Raw genomic sequence first — 17,545 nt, 5'->3', positions numbered from 1 at the left:
TGTATATTTCTTGCAAAATTAATATCTATAGATCCATTTTAACTTCTATGAATAGTAAGAAACTAAATTGTATTATTAGTGTAATGTTTGTACAAAGACAGTGTGAATAAAAGCAAGAAAACTTGACCTCTTCAAAATCGACGTAAATGAATGCAGTAGCATTTGTTAATATGGTTATTAATAGATAAACTGCCTTCAAATTATATAATAGTTGTAACATTCTTGCCCTGAAAGATGTTAACCGTATCAGATAAGATATTTGAAATCGAAATATGAAATACTTTGTCATGAATAAGACATTTAATGTGAAGAACTAAATATTGAGGGAAATACAATATACTTTATGATATGAAGAATTTTATGAAATATTTCGCGTGAAACTTGTGTAATAAAATATGTACATTTTCAAGAAAAAGCTCTTTCATATAAACGAAAGAAGTTTAATAAAATAGATTTTATTTTATATTTTCGATTTATTAATTACGAAAGCTTGAAGCAAAACATGTCTGAAATATTAGTAGATTATCTTTTTATAGCTGGTGAAATAAACAAAATCTCTATACTTAACCCTTAAAAAATCTCAAATAGTTTTCACACAAAGAGATCACATCTTGAATGAACTTTTTGGGCAAAACTAAATTTAGAGTAGATAGAGTAGATCATTAATGTAATCAAATGCTAAAATATTACACGCTAATGGATACCTGTTTAAAAATTGTGATGTGTATCTCTTATTGAGTTAAACTAACATAGTTCTTTAATTGTTATCGTAATAAATAGATAGAGTAGTGTGTACAATAGTATTTAGGATTCCGGTTTGAATCTTGCTAGGTAAGAATCTTTTTTCTGTTTTCTTTTTCGTTATTGAAGTTGTATATCTTTTATGTATCATAATAAAAATGATTTAATTTCGGATTCATTATTTAAACATATGAAATAATAATATTAAATTTAATAGTTGACAGAAAATGACAGAAAATATATATGTAACTTTAACCTTTCGTGAAATAATTTCATTTGTTTTCATTTATATGCATGTACGTAAGAGAAATATAAACGAGAAAGTACTGCGTTGTGTTTCCTTGTCTTCCATACGATAAGTTTTAGAATATTAAAGTTAAAATATCTTTTAAATTGATCATTCTTCGATCCAAATACTTTGAAATTCTTTATAGAGAATTAAAAAATGCATCGAATGGTGCATAAAAAGATTTACAGTTCCGTTTAAAAAAAGATAGGGGTGACCTCCAAATGTTTGAAACGTCTCTGCTTTCAGAGAAGACATATGTACCATCTGATGCATCACTTGAAAGTCGAAACTATTTAATTTCTCCTAATAAAATTTTTTTCGAAGTGTAATATTTCCTTGCTTTTCATGCTTCAAAGTCTGCTACACGTACTTGTTACATGTACAATATAATAATAAAATATACTGCAGAGAATGAAAATTCTGATTTAATTTCCATTTTATAAAAAATAAAAAATAAAAATAATGTCTCAAATATTTCTTCAGAATAATATACGTATACATTGGCTACAATTTTATTAAGGTTAATGATATTTGCGTAATATGATCTCTGATGTACTTGAAATATTATATTCTGGAAAAGTAAAAGATTGAAAGATTAAAAATATATGTAACAAATGTTCTATTATATAGATTAATTATCAATTATTGATAAATGATAAATAACAATATCATCAATTATTGATAAAAAATATTGAATGATTTTCTAGTGAGCATGAATTGCGTGCTATTTGTTAAATAATTTTATAAATTAAATTTACCCGTGTTCCATGTTGCAGTTTTCAATAACAGAATTTAACTATCGTATATTTTAAACATATTATGACATCATTTTATGGAGAAGGGTTAATAATATTATTATTCTTATTTTCCAGCTAAGTGTGTAGATAATGTAAATAGTACGCGAAATATATTTTTCTACATTATTTTTAACGTTATACTTGTATATTTGTAAGGCTTGTGTTAGAAGTCATAGTTTAGTGTTGGTATAAAATTTCTTGGACACTGACTTATAAATATATCCTTGTGACTCACTATGTGAAAATAAGTTGTGAATTGCTTAAGAAACTTGGCTACTAAGATATAACTTCAATACATGTGACATTGATTTAAAATCTGTATTTATAACGCGATTAAATTTGACTATTGTGTTAATTCCAGAATTAATTTGTTGAAATCGATGAACAACATAGTGATAATACAAAATCAATATAACATCTATACAATATTTATCGATCGTTTTCAATTTGTTGTTCTTTAATTAACAATACGATTGGGTTATATTTTCTCTTATGAATGGTTACATAATGTTTGTTCTTAATTACCCGAACAATAATACAAATATTTAATAAACACAATTCTGTGTTTCAGTTGTCAACAAGATAGGTATTTCTTTTTTGTCATTTATTTATTTGTGCTTATTTTGTGTGTTTGTGAATTAACTTTTTTTATACTTTGTGATATTTCTTTTTATTTTTTTCAGATCAAATTTTTATCTTTTATTTAAGCTTAACTTTATACAAATATCATAAATATTATCACAAATTTTATACTACGCAATTGATAATTATACAATATTTTGTTAATAATATTTTATTAATTACGCAATATAAATAAAGCAAGCATACAAATAAAGGAAGCATTCTTTACGCTCTCTTCAGTATTGTTTTCTTTTAAAGTTAATACTAGTTAATACTAACTATTATATTATAGTTAACACTATTTTATAGATTGTACCACTATGTTAATTTAATGAAAAACGAATCTAGAGAGAGGGTCTGCTGTATAATAAATTTCTAAACTTTCGGAACACACACTCGAATTATACTCTTTGTAAAATGTTGAAAGGTCATGTAAAATTACTTGTATCTATATTATGTCGATATGCAAATGGATCTAAAAACTTAATTATTGATTTGATTTACGGAGCTACATAAAAAGATATATAATCTCTTTTTTATTCTTCCAATGAGATTATAAATACCCTTAGGTTAACTATATAGTTTGAATTACTATTAAATAATTATTACCATCAGTAAGTGTTAGTGTATCTATTGGATGAAAAGCAAGGTTACAAAACTAAATGATTTTATTCAACTATAAAAATTGAAATTCGATGAAATTTTAGGTGCACAGTTTCTAGCAAGAGTAATAGTAGCTTTCATTGTACATGAAATACATATTGTATATATACATATTGTATACATGAGTACAATATGTATATTATAAGACACGAAGTGTAATAAAATATTTTATTATTGTTATTAAATTTCAAGACGATTGCTGAAGTTCGTTGAAATGTTTGGAAGTTGTGTCATTGTAATTACTACTATTGTAATTACTATTGTAAGGAATTAAATTATTTTTCTTATTGTAAATTAACGAGAAGGTTTGTCTCCTCAAAACGCCATTGTCTTTTTCAACCGGTTGATCTGTGTCATGGATCGTAGTCTTGACGATTACGCCATCGATGATGTCATAGACGCTGCACCTAACCAATACCAACATCGATTCAACATCACCACCTACGCTACACTTAGATAGATTTTTATTCTCACAGGTAATGAGCATTCTTACTTCCCAGGTCTATATCGTCTTGGAATTTTACTTTATCCTTTTCCCTCGTTTGGAGTTGATTCCAAAAACAATGATTCATCGTTTGAAAATAATTGTGATTTGTATTTACAAAATATGACTACAGTGTTCAGCGATATGACAGACAATGAATAAAATTTTATAAAAAGATATTTCTTTTAATTAGCATTCAATTATTTCCGATTTAATTTTGTACAATATTCTTGTCTTATAACAATCTTAATGTACATGCATATGTAGGTATACATATGTATGTATATCAATACGCATTTCTGTGAGTCGCAAGATGTTTCCACGAATGAAATTAACTAATTGACTCACGATATGAGTCAAATATATATGTGTTTAAAGTTATTATTCAAACCAAAAATATTGTTTACGTCAGATAAAGTTTGTTCTAGATTTCTTCTGATTTTAGATAAGGGAAGAGGTGGAATATCGTAGCATGTGAAAGTTTAAATTAACATATAGTACTTGTTTCGTGTTTAATTAAAAATTTCGTTTCTGAATAATTACTGAAAGCAAAACAAAACAAATGTAATGGAAAACAGGAAGGTAAGAAAGCTACGAGAATACAATACAGCTGATGTCAGTTGTAATGAGCAATGTTGCTAAAAGTGGATATGATGCTGCGTTCTTTCGCTCGTGTGTTCTATCCTCTCTTTTCATTTACACTCTTATATCTGCGCACGCATGCGTAATACGTACTGTGGTAACATATACATACATGCATGCATATGTATATCTATACTCATAACTGTGTAGTTAGTGATACTTAAAAGTAGGTAGAACTGGAAACAAGTTTAAAAATATTGCTTATAGTAAAAAAGAGGTGGAACATACAGCTTTCTACATTTTGCATTTCCACTTAATTCACTTTTTCTTCGGTTGTTCTTAAAATCGTATATTATTTATAAATCGGCAAAATCTGTTAACTTGATAAAGCTAGAACTATAATACAATTATAAGTAGGTACTAGTATTTTTATATAATACACACCTATAAATAATGATATATCTATGCATCATTTTATTCTACGATCTCTTGCCATTTTTCGTCATTTATTTATTCTTGTATTGTAAAACGTTGTATTGTATTGTAAATTCGTTCTTCTCATTAGAAAATTCAGACACGTGCATCCTTGGACATTTTATGTTCTTGAAAAATTTTCAGTTATGGAAATTTTCCAATGTGCAAAATTAAGGTTAGGTAAATATGGTAAGTGGGGTAACACCCACCACTTTTATGTATTTTTAACAAACGATTGCATATTGAATCGCATATTCAAATGCTGTCTAGCAAATTCCTTTTGGCTATCACATGCAGAACCCAGATACCATTACTTAATTGTCATTGCAAGTTTATTTAAATGTTATAAAATTGATTTCTTTAAAATATTTAAGTATCTAGTTGAGTATCTTAAGTTTTATTCGCTTAATATTGTTATTTACCAATATTAATCTTCATTGAGCTGCCACTTTGTTCCTTATCTTCGAGGTCAGAATCTCCACTATTAAATCTTTTAATCCATTTTTGAGTGGTACGTTTACCGATATTATCATCAGCATACATATCATACATTTTCTTTTTATTTTTTCTACATTAATTCATCGCATTAATTCATGTTTGCATCTATTGTAATCATTTTCGCATTTAATTTCGGAAATGGATATTACATTGGTTCATGTTCAAGAGGATTTTTACTTTATACAAAACTGAAGCAGAACTGGCTAACGCTGTATAAGTAGATGAAATACTCTTAAGTCTGGATCAGGCACGGCCAGTAATTTAATCTAGTAAAATAGTAAGTAAAGCCGAATCATGTTGAATTGGAGGATCATGGCGGATGAAACGAGAATAAAACTAAAGCGACCTGTTTCGATGGATCATCTGCTTTGATATTGATCATCCACAGTGAAACAATATAAATTCGGTTTCACTTGCTACTTAATTAAACTGACCATATCTAAACCAGCTTCTATACTTTAGACTGCCTTTAATTCGTTTTGATATCTATACATATTTAACATTTATCCAGCTAGTAAGCATGTACGTATAATGGATAAGCAATAGTAAGCATCTATTACTAGCACGTAGCTAGTATAAGTATAGTATGCATAAGCAGTAGTTTGATATGACACTTCTCGAAATATGTACGCGGTTGTGACGAACAAACCTATTATTCAATTTAGTATTTTAATATGAGAAATGCTTTTAACTTTGTTATTAATTAATTCCATATTTGCAAACCCTTGAATTGTAAGGAAATGCTATTCTATTATTTTCATTGCGATAATATTTTTAAAGCTTTGACATATAAATCATTTAATATAATACAAGCAAGTGTCTAAATATTTCGTGAAAAGATACTAAAAATATATACATATTATGTACATATTGTTATAAAAATAAATTGGTATTATATATAAATTGATATACCAAATATTTTTGTTCAACGATATCGTTTCTATAATCAAAAATTATTGAATATCGAAATGCACTGGTGGATAAAAAACGGTTTAAAAAGTAATCAGCAGGTAAAAATATCATAATTTTACACAATGGAATTATGATTGACAAGGGCATTGAATAAAAATAAAGATAGGATGTAATACATCTTATAGGATAGATGATTGTTAGGCATGCGATAAAAAATGTTTAATATAAAAGTTATTAATGTTCACACACATATACGAATGCCAACTTGAACATTTTTTTTCTCCGCCACTATATATATAAATACGTAAGTACATCCATTATTTTATTGATTATAAAATTCTCCTATGTGTATCGCATTTATCTTAGTAAGATAGTTGAGGAAATTGAAATTTAATCGCTTTAAAAACTTACGTTTTTAGAAATGAATTTTATAATCACACAATCCACATGCCTACATACATACGACTAAATGATTTTATAATTGTCTAATTTTATTCGTCTTTTCATCACATCTATTCTTTATCATAAAGCTAATGACATTTTACGTGATGAAAGAATGGTATATACGATGTTCATTTTTTACGAATGTTCATTAGAGATGATATGTATAATTACAAACCGACTGATTTTATTTTATATTATATTTTAACCGACGAAATATTTTAATTAAAATTGGAACTAAAAATATTTACATGCATCCTTATCTTTGTTACAGAAATCGCAAAAGTGCGGGCAAGTCTTTTCCAGATTAGTGGCGTCAAAAAGGAGCCACTAGTTCTACCGGAACCAGAGGGTGATATCACAACGCTTACGGAAAAAGTATATGTACCTGTTAAAGAACATCCAGATGTAAGTATTTCTTATTTATATCGCTATATTATCTTAGATAACAATTTACTGTCTTATAATTAGCGTATGAGTTTTTATTGAAGTATCTACTATTATTAGAGTTGTGACATTGTAACATCTAACTAGATAGTTTGCAATTTACCAATGAAAAGTTTTAATAACATTACATATTCAACTAAATATTTATTCATATCCATCACCATTATTAACATGTCTATTTTAATAATTTTAATTTCTAATATCATTTTATAATAGAAGCTTTTGTTTTATATATAATGGATAATAAGTAATTTAAACGTAAAAAATCATTCCATTGTAATATAGTGTATAGCAATGTAACAAATTACTACAAAAATTGAAAGTTGTACTTCCTTCAGTAAAGGTCCTTCGGTAATTCCAATCTTGTTTGGAATATTAGCAGCAGTATACATATCTACTTAAGAAACAATTTTAAGTGTATGCTCTACGTTTCGTAGAGATGAAGAAAGTTTGTGTAAGTTTTTTCTTAAAACATACACGCTTTCAACATCTTTCTTTTAGACAGGTATTAAATAAAATTCTAAAAATGATTTCTTTTTGGCGACATTGCTTACACAACTTTATATGAGTCATATTTTACTTTATCTCTATAGAAAATCTTTAAAAAGTCCATAGTAATTTTTATCTTCTTTTTGATCATAAAATCTCTAATCATAAAATTTTAAAATACTAAAGATATATATGTATATTAATATTAATGTGTACATATATATTAATCCGTATTAGTGTCTATAAATATTAATATGATTATTAAATACTTAAATAAGGTGTTGGTAACTGACATCGTCTTTAATACATGCTTGGAAATAATACTTACTATTTTCTTTTCTATAAGAATGGTAAATCTGGAGAAATGTGCATATTTATACGTATTTATCTTTTCCCAATAATCTGTACTCTTATTCTTTTATCAGTATAAAATATATAGAAAATAATAAACGTAGTACATTATAATATACGTTAAAAGAATATTTGATTCAATATATATATCAATATAAGATAAGAATTTGATGTATATTAGAAAAAGTAACGTAGGTACACTGTTTATGCGTTTTTCTAAATGTGGAATGTAAGTAAATGTTATGTAAAAGTTTTGTTATTCCGTTGAGATAAATATTTTGTTCTTAAAAGTATCTTTTATAACTTTTGCACTTTTGAACAATTAAAATTTTTATATATTTCTTCAAATTATTGTATGTCAAACTTGTTTCTAAATTAATCATATTTTTAAATTTAATTTATGCGTTAATTGTGTAGTAAATATCTAGAAATGTGGAAATTTGATTAGAAACTTTATTTTGTTTCCGAAATTTTCTTTTCATATTTAAAAAAATTAAAATTTTTTCCTATTTAGGGGCAATAATGATAAAAATCATTCATTGATCTCGGTACTGTATTTTTATTAACAATATGGAATCAATTTTACTTTTAACTTTAAATCAATGCCAACTCAGGGAACAAGGAGATGAATTAATAAAAGTTTATATTCTAATATTCCAAGACTTTAAATAACTTGTTAAGGAAAAAAATGTGAAACATGGGAAATTATGATTATTATTTATGCATTTATATTTATACATAAAATTCGTTTAAAATGTAATTTCATACTTACTTTTGTTGTTATGTTTTTTAATCAATATTGCACATTAGGTATATAAAATCTTCCAAAATAACACATTTACTTGTATTGTTCAAGCAGTTATTTCTAGTGTTCTTATCGATATATCAAGCTCTGTATACTTGCAATATTACAAGCTAATTTCTAATATTCCATATATTTGTCGATCGTTTAAGCGCGTTTCTGTGTGTTTTGAGCAGTATCAGTACCTGGCAAGAAATTCGTCCAGTGCACTGTTGTTCGTATGTGCAATGCATTCCGACTTACCACACAGGAAGCTCACAAATGTTTCAAACGTATTTACCGTAAGCAGTGAACATATAAATTTAGAAATACAGTGGCTACAAAAAGTAGTCTTTATCATCTTTTTTCATCTTTATTTATCATAGTATCTACGTATTAATTAATCATTTCCAAGTTCTTACATATATTAAATTTTCATATCATTCAATAGTGTCTCACATCATTATAAAATATGATAAATACTATGAAAATAAAACGTGGAACTTGATAAAGATACGCTTTATTATAAAAAATGAGAGTGTATTCAAACACTTTATCTAGCCACTGTTTGTAGTAAAAATTTTTACATACAACGAACACTAGAGAGAAAACAAGGTGGTCTCTCTTTTTGTTTTCTAGACTGAAACGACACACAGGTTTTTATATTTCCTAATAGTTGCCTTAGGGCTAAACAACGATTATTAATTTGCCTATTCAGTTCAGCAATTATTCTGAAATTAGTCTCCATAGTAATAAAAATTAAACATGAATTTGCGTTCGTTATGATATTTCTAACATTCATTTTGACGTGAAATTAATAGAATGCATTAACAATCGCTGATTTATTAAAAAAAACAAAGTTTATGTACTCAGGATAAATGTAAGATAGTAACAGCGGTATGAAATTAACAAATGGTTGAGTCAAATTATGGAAAATACTAAAGTAAACATTGTGACGTGCTTGGATTGCGCCAGCGCGGCATTCAAAGATGTGCAAATGAACCGATACGACATCATGGATTCATTGCGAAAGACAGTATAGAAGAACTCGTAGAATAATACAGATGAATTCCACGTCAAATTGAGAAGCTGTTGAGAAATTAGAAAAATTCAGCTAAATCTCACGCGAGATCAAAAAGTCGCAAGAAGGGTTTTATGTGGAAGTTGCTGATAGAAATTGAGAAATTGATAGAAATCGCGGATGATATTAATAAAAAAGAAAAACTCTAATTAAAAAACGAAGATACGATTCGAGCGGTAATTTCGGGAACATTCAACTACGATTGCGAATATTAGATTATTATATTATATACTATGAGATACTATGACTTATATACTACGATTTGAAATAATTAAACTCGAATTGACATGGCAACATCAACATATATTTTGTAAGTCAAAATGTTATTACAAATGTGTATGTTTCGCGAATAAATGAGTATTAATGTTTAGTTTTGACGGAGTATTACTAGAAGTAGCCCGAAAATAATGCCGAATAGAATTTATCTGGATTCACAGATTTTTAAGGCGTAATGATTGTTTCGGAACGGAATTCAGCCCCATCTCACATGATATAAGCTTGAACCTTAGGCTGGGGTCATACGAGTGTTGGAATGACGAACGTTACAACGTCCGTCATATAGTTTGACGGACGTAAGTAGGCGTAGTTCGTGTGACTGACCTGATCCTATGCAAAACGAGATAGAACGTTACGAGACGGACGTTGTAACGTCCGTGTCCGTCGAGGCCCATAACGCCTGTCATTTCAACGCCCGTGCGACCTCGGTCTTGACGAAGCAAATAACGCGAAGCATCACCGTGACTTTTCGTAACGATTTGTCTAAGAAGCGTAAGTATCCGTTTTCTTATATACTGCGATAATTTTATGTGGTGGAATAGGCCATGAGTTTATCATCTGAAACATTATCAAACATATGTGCTCGCATATGGATAAACTAATCCTACGGGTGAGATTGTGCTTTGAGGTTTTCGTGAAGCCGTATCTGTAACGGTTCCCATGTCTGGTCTCAATGTTATCCAACCTAATCGAAGCCTCCCGCATTGCGTATGCAAGAGATGTTTAGAATAAAACGTATTTTTGTTTGCCGAGTGCCTCTAAAGAAATTTTAAAAACATAAGTATTCTTATAACGTAACGATACTAATGTTAAAAACGAACGACACATTTTACAGAAATGTGAATATACATACGTATATATAATATAAAGGAAGTCTTGTCTGGAAGATTAATTTCGTCTACTATATGTTTACTATTTGCAAAAAAGTATGTACACACGAAGAAAAAATCTACATAACGATATGACGATGCCGGAAAAATAGTTCACCTGAAAAACTATCTGAACAAACTAACTATCTGAACCAAACTATCTGAACCAAAGATTTTAAATTTGGACAGTGTTGCTAATGACCTTCGATGTTGAAGCAACATTAAAACAAACAGAAGAGGTTATATTTACGGATTAAAAGAGATTTAAGAGGAACGGATCTGATTATCTCAATTATTATTTTCAATTTGCTGAACTGCTATTGGTATTGGATACCGTGATAAGATAGAGACAAAATTTATTACAAGCTGAATCAATAACGAGAAGTATTTTGAAATTATTGCTGGAAAAATAAATACGTATGTCACAAAAATTGCCTTAAATAATTTTACCAAATTATGTTACATCGTATCTTTGAAGATACATAATGCTGCATGTGTATTATAACGGTAAGAAAATATTTTCCCACAACACGAAGAGATTCGAGCTTTAAATCGGTTTAATATTATAGAAATTTGTCAATATTATGTAATATTTAATATTATAATATTATATAATACCTATATAATATTGGAGAAATCTTGTCAAAATAGGGTACCAAAACGACAAACACGTATCTAGTCAGAAAATTTTAATAAGATAACATGATATTCATTCAATGCGAATGAAAATAAATAAGACTGAATATTATTAAAAATAACTTTTTGATATAAATTTAGTATAAATTTTTACTAAATAGAATGGTTATTGTTATTAAATGCGAAGGTGTGTTATATTACACGTATGCTATACGTTCGATACTGTTGATTAATTTATTTATTATACATTCTTGATTTTTTAATAATTTTGTCATTGTTTTCTTGCATTTGCTTTCTTTAACATTTGTATTTTTTATTCTTTTTCTTTTTAATAGAAGAGTTTGCAAAAATATATAAGATATATTTAATTTTCAATGTGTAACAGATCAATTTTAAATAATTCTTAAGCTATGCTGTAACTTTCTGAAATAAATTTCCCTTGTGAAATAAAATTGAGCTAATAATAAGATATATATAAATGTTTCTTAATAACAATTATACATGTGTATAAAGCAATTATTCTTTTATTACAATCCTCTTGACAATATCGTTGTTTAATCATGGAACATTTAATTTGATATTGTATCAGGGGACATAGTTTATAAATCACGCAGTCCAAAGGATATTACTTAAATGTAGAACAAATAAATAAATTACAAATAGAATTTATTCACTTACAGAAGAGATTTTACATGTCAATATTGAATCAAGAGAGTACAATTATTATTAAATTAATAAATGCATAACGACGATAACGTTTTAGTTATTAGGACAAACTTTAAGCGTAGGTAGAGGAAAAAGAATAAAATAGGAAGGAAATTATGCTTTTGAAATATAAACAATGAAATTTTCTTAGAAATACCACGAAAAAATTATTTTTCCTAAAAAATTAATTGGATGAGGTTTATGTTTTGATCTACTTTATATGAAGATAGTTTTGACATAAATTTGTTAATTTCCTAAGTAATTAGTTTTGCATCTATGTTTTATTAATCAAAGGGAATTCGTTTAAAATAAGACTCATAAAGTTCGATATCGCAATATGATAAAATCTTTATTTTACTTCCAAATATATTTATACAGGTTCTGATCGAACGTACAAGCGTGCATGAGGTAATCATCTTTTTAAACAAAAGAATAAAAAGAATATGTATAATAACATTTTTTATATTTATTTATATATTTATATATTTTGCATAGTATTCTACGCTTATTCTTTATATATATAATATAAACGCATGTTACATATAAGTCTACTTAGAAAAATAACCCGTGTAAGTTTTATATCAGGTGAATGTTAAAATGTAAGTGCAGTAAAGTACTTTATGGCAACAATAAATAATGGCATTTATTTAACAATTCTACTGTTTCTAATTAAATACACTAAAAAATTTCTACTTTTTTCAAAAAATTATTCATGTACGTGTGTAAGAATCGCCATTAGAAATAAAACACAATTTTTTATATCATATACTTGCAAACGTAATATGAAGATGTGATGTTTTTCTTTAAAAATTGTCTTAAAATTTGATTTGTTACAGTTTAATTTCGTTGGAAGAATTCTTGGACCACGTGGTATGACAGCTAAACAGTTAGAGCAAGAAACAGGATGTAAAATTATGGTTAGGGGAAAAGGTTCTATGAGGGATAAGAAGAAGGTAAATTTATTGTTTTTACACAGATGTTTTGTATACATAGATATAATATATTTTTGCGTATAAATTTTTGAGTGACATGTACAATTTTTCCTTGTTGCATATGTAAGGTTTCAAATTTCTCCCAATTGTAACTAGATTTGTAATTACAATTTACATTATCATATTTATTATATTATAATATAGGTAATAACCCTAATTGTTTGCGTGATTAAGTACTCAATCTTTGTGATTGAATATTTTTTACTGATAAAAAAATGATAATGAAAAAGTTGCTACCTTGTTAGTTTATACATATATATTTATAATTTCTTTATAATATACACATAAGCAATATGTCAAAAGTACACGATTATTATTCAAATTTGAAGTTAAATATTTGTTTCCAAGCTGCGTATGATCACTGAGAAAACATTTTATCGTAAGTATATGCATCAAATAATAATATCGATATACAAAATTTATTTCCAAATTCTCGTGTTCAACATTAGTTTAAACTTGTCGCAAGAATTTATTTAAGAAATTGTAGCTTTATGACTTTTATTGAAACAAATACATGTGAATATTAATTTTTTATTTTAAATTGATTATATGGAAATAATTGATAATAATTAATATAGAGTAATATCATGGATATATAGGCGTATAATATTAATTCAGGAATTAGTTTCCTACAATTAGATATTTGTTATTACACGCACTTAATATTTGTGATATATTTTTAGAATAAATGGCATACATATGTACCTTGTAATACTATAATATCAATGATTCTTACCATAATAATGATTATAGATAAAGTCTTTTATATTTGTTTATTTAAATTGTATAATTGTACTATATATGATATTAATTCCTTTAACAGGAAGAGTTAAACCGAGGTAAACCAAACTGGGAACATCTGACAGATGAACTGCATGTTTTATTGACAGTTGAGGATACTGAAAATCGAGCAACTTTGAAACTTGCCAGAGCTGTAGAAGAAGTGAAGAAACTTCTTGTTCCCGTGGTGAGAAAGTTCCTATTATTAACTATAACTTCTAATTTTATTGAATTAGTTTCCCCCACAATATTAATTACTTCCTATCAGCTGCACCTTTGTATTACTGCACTAAAGTTCCTGCATGTATAAATAAATATTATTTGTTCGTGCAAACTAAAAGAATAAGTATTCACGTGATTTAATTTGATAGAAGCTTAATTTTTAAGCTATAAAGTGATATTCAGAAAATATTTAATTGTATAATGGCATGATTGATAAAATACAAACGTAGCTTCTCTTTCTTCAATCTTTTAGAAATGTTATATGCCATGCGAAGAAATAAAAGGTTTGAAATTACATTAAAGTAAAATTGTAAATATTTGAAAAAATGAGTAACATATTTCTTAGATTGCTATAATTAATTTCAAAAATATTAATATATTTCTTATTAATTATGTTGACTGTTAGCAGGCTGATGGAGAGGATGAGTTAAAGAAGCGGCAGTTAATGGAACTTGCTATTATCAATGGAACCTATCGGGATTCTAACACGAAAGTTGCTGCAGCTACAGGTATAGATTCAAATATTTATTTACTTTTATTTCAAAATCAAATTTGATTAATACTATTTAATATTAGACACTTTTTTTATAGCTATATATATACATGCGTACATACTATGTATGCAATCATTGTTCGAATTGTTCATTATCCAAAAGATATTTCGGACGATACTTCGAGGGAGAAGTAATTTAATGTAATTAGTTTATTTGTAGGTGGACGCATGAAGAATATATTATCATGACTGTTATTACTTTTTAAAATGTTACCATGTAATTTTTAATGCATTAATCGATCTATCTCGGCATTCCCTATAAAAAGGTAGGTACCAATTTATCTATCTTGAGAAACTTTTATTTTAATTTGTGTGAAAGACAAGAAAAACAAATACAAAAGTAGTTAAGGTAAGCGTCTTTCATACGATAGGTATGGTAAGCATATGCGAGTATGTTATATGTATAAGCGTATTATAATTAAATGGGTTAATAACATTGTATAGAGAATATCAAGATGGATTGATTAGTTCGCTTAAAGTTATATGATCCCATTTAAGAAAAATTAAGTATGTTACCTTCATGTAACTTCAATTCATTCATTTATGCTATAATATACTATAGTTGCAGCAGATTATATTCTCCTCGAAATCATTCAATTCTTATCTGAAAATTTTTTTATTCACAGGGTAGATTATTTTATAGGGAATACCATTCGCATTTTTTATTAAAAATTGACGAAGATTGAACACTCTGTATATGTCTATCTAAGTACTATATACACTTCATGAGTGATGGTAATAAATATTTTGAGGAACGTATATTAATTTAAATTATTTTTAATATCTTTTTGATAATAACATTTATAGAATTCAAAATTAAAATTGTTCAAAAATATATAAGATTTGATTGAGGAATTGATTATATTATTGAATACAAATAATTTGCAGTAAAGTGATAATATAAAGTAATATAGACACATTAGTATAAAGTAAATAGATATGAATGTTTCTAACTCTCAACGAGAAGCGTGTAATTCGTTCACAACATTTTAACGGCTATCAATTTTACGTATTAATTTCTCTTCTGTATATATCTCAAGAATTTCTGTACTTCTAAATAATCTGCTAAACTACACCTTCTTAAACGTGATTTAGCATTTTCAAGTATAACTTTATTAAAAATTTATAATATAAATTTATTACCTAATTCTGTACAGAACAAAATTTTAAAAATATTATATAAGGAATAGGTATACATATCCAGTTTATTGTTGTTCGATTCACACTTTTCTGACACTACCATACGCATTTAAATCGTTCAAAATATTTTTCATGTTATATGTTATTATACATTCGCAAGTTATGTATATAGATAAATGAATCTCTATAACACGATGGAATATTTAGAAAATTAATGAAAGAAGGTAAAGGTACTGAAAGGGGGAGAAGAGATGTAAAAAATTGTTTGCTATGGTTGTAAATAAATAAATATAAATAAATATAAAATCAGTTTCCTTTGTAACTTGAAACGATGATAATGAATGTTTCAGCTTGCGACGAAGAGTGGAGACGTGTTGCAGCAGCAGCGGCAGAGACACAACGGCTTCTTCCAGGCTTGGCCACACCTATGAGGACACCTAGTGCTCCGTTGGGAGCTCCACTAATACTCTCGCCACGGATATCTGTCCCAACCACCGCGGCATCTCTTCTAAACGGTTCGGGTCCACCAGGATCTCTTCTTTCTGCCGGTGATCCCCATGGTTTAATTTACACGCCATATGCCGATTATGCCAACTACGCAGCCTTAGCAGCCTCGCCTCTCCTCGCGGATTACACTACTGCTGATAATTCTGGTGGGTTGTTTGCACGCTGATATTAGTTGCAACAACGTTTTTTATGAATATTTCCTTTTACTATCATTATTATGATTACTGCTACTTGTCCTGTTTGATCTCTTCTCGACCTTCCAGCACAGATTAAGTAAAGTAGAGTGTGCGAGAAAAAGAAAGAGAACGAGATAAAAAGAAATAATAGAGACAAATGAAAAACAATTAATATATTTGTATTTTTTATCAATTTTTAAGTTTGTGTTTCTTCGTGGAGAATTTTCTTTAGCGATAAAAAATACTTAAATAGCATGCTGTATATTCCATATATTTATTTACAAAAACAAGGAGATTGTTGCTAAAGATTTATTTTATTCTATTTTATTCTATTTTATTTTATTTTATTTTATATTGTTCTATTTCATTTAATTTAATTTAATTTAATTTTATTTTATTTTATTTTATTTAATTTTATCTTATTTTATTTTATTTTATGTATTAATGAACGAATACATAAGAGATTAATGGCATAATTCTACATAGAACATTCTGCCTAATTTTATTGTTTAATATTTGATGTTGCACAATAGTAATCAATCAGAAAAAAATAGTAATAAAATCAAAACAATATTCCACTAAATACGTACGATTTTACGGGAATAACACGTTGTTATTCAGTGTTAAACATTCAATCGCTAAGATGTATAAGATAACACGTGCAAAGTTTTTATACAAATATGTTTACAAAATTCTTGGATCGAAAAATGTAACTACGGTAGTTACTCTGTATAATGATATTAACGTATATGCTGATATCGTCATTTTATATATATATTTACATAGTATATATACATCTCTCTGCTTAGAAGAAGCTTTGCTTTAAAAATAGAAATATAAAAGGAATGTTCTCCACTATTAAGCAGAAAAATACATATTTACATGTGTGTATATATGTATCTTTTTGTTTTTATTTGTATGGTAAGAATGTTAATGTCGTCAAATATTTTGTCGCATTTGAAAGCGATTATTATTATTGTCTTTATTTTTATTATTACCATTAATATTACTATCATTACTATATCAATATCGTCATAT

At 27.3% G+C, this 17,545-nt stretch overlaps 1 protein-coding gene across 4 annotated transcripts in view; it reads left to right on the top strand.

The window, feature by feature from the left end:
- The window catches only part of LOC126917850 (protein held out wings), a 47,096-nt gene that overhangs the window by 11,446 nt on the left and 18,105 nt on the right, over positions 1-17,545 (top strand). The window contains exons 2-6 of one of the 4 annotated variants that reach the window (XM_050725214.1): positions 6,777-6,910; positions 12,974-13,090; positions 13,953-14,093; positions 14,541-14,640; positions 16,175-16,477. In XM_050725214.1, the coding sequence (XP_050581171.1) occupies positions 6,777-6,910; positions 12,974-13,090; positions 13,953-14,093; positions 14,541-14,640; positions 16,175-16,477 (795 nt within the window). Of the gene's footprint in view, positions 1-6,776; positions 6,911-12,973; positions 13,091-13,952; positions 14,097-14,537; positions 14,641-16,174; positions 16,478-17,545 lie in introns of all 4 variants that reach the window. The other 3 variants (XM_050725212.1, XM_050725213.1, XM_050725211.1) reach the window with 3 other exon arrangements.

The sequence above is a fragment of the Bombus affinis genome, chromosome 6 (assembly GCF_024516045.1).
Source record: "Bombus affinis isolate iyBomAffi1 chromosome 6, iyBomAffi1.2, whole genome shotgun sequence".
NCBI lineage: Eukaryota > Metazoa > Arthropoda > Insecta > Hymenoptera > Apidae > Bombus > Bombus affinis.
This window is presented reverse-complemented; position numbering and strand designations above follow the sequence as displayed.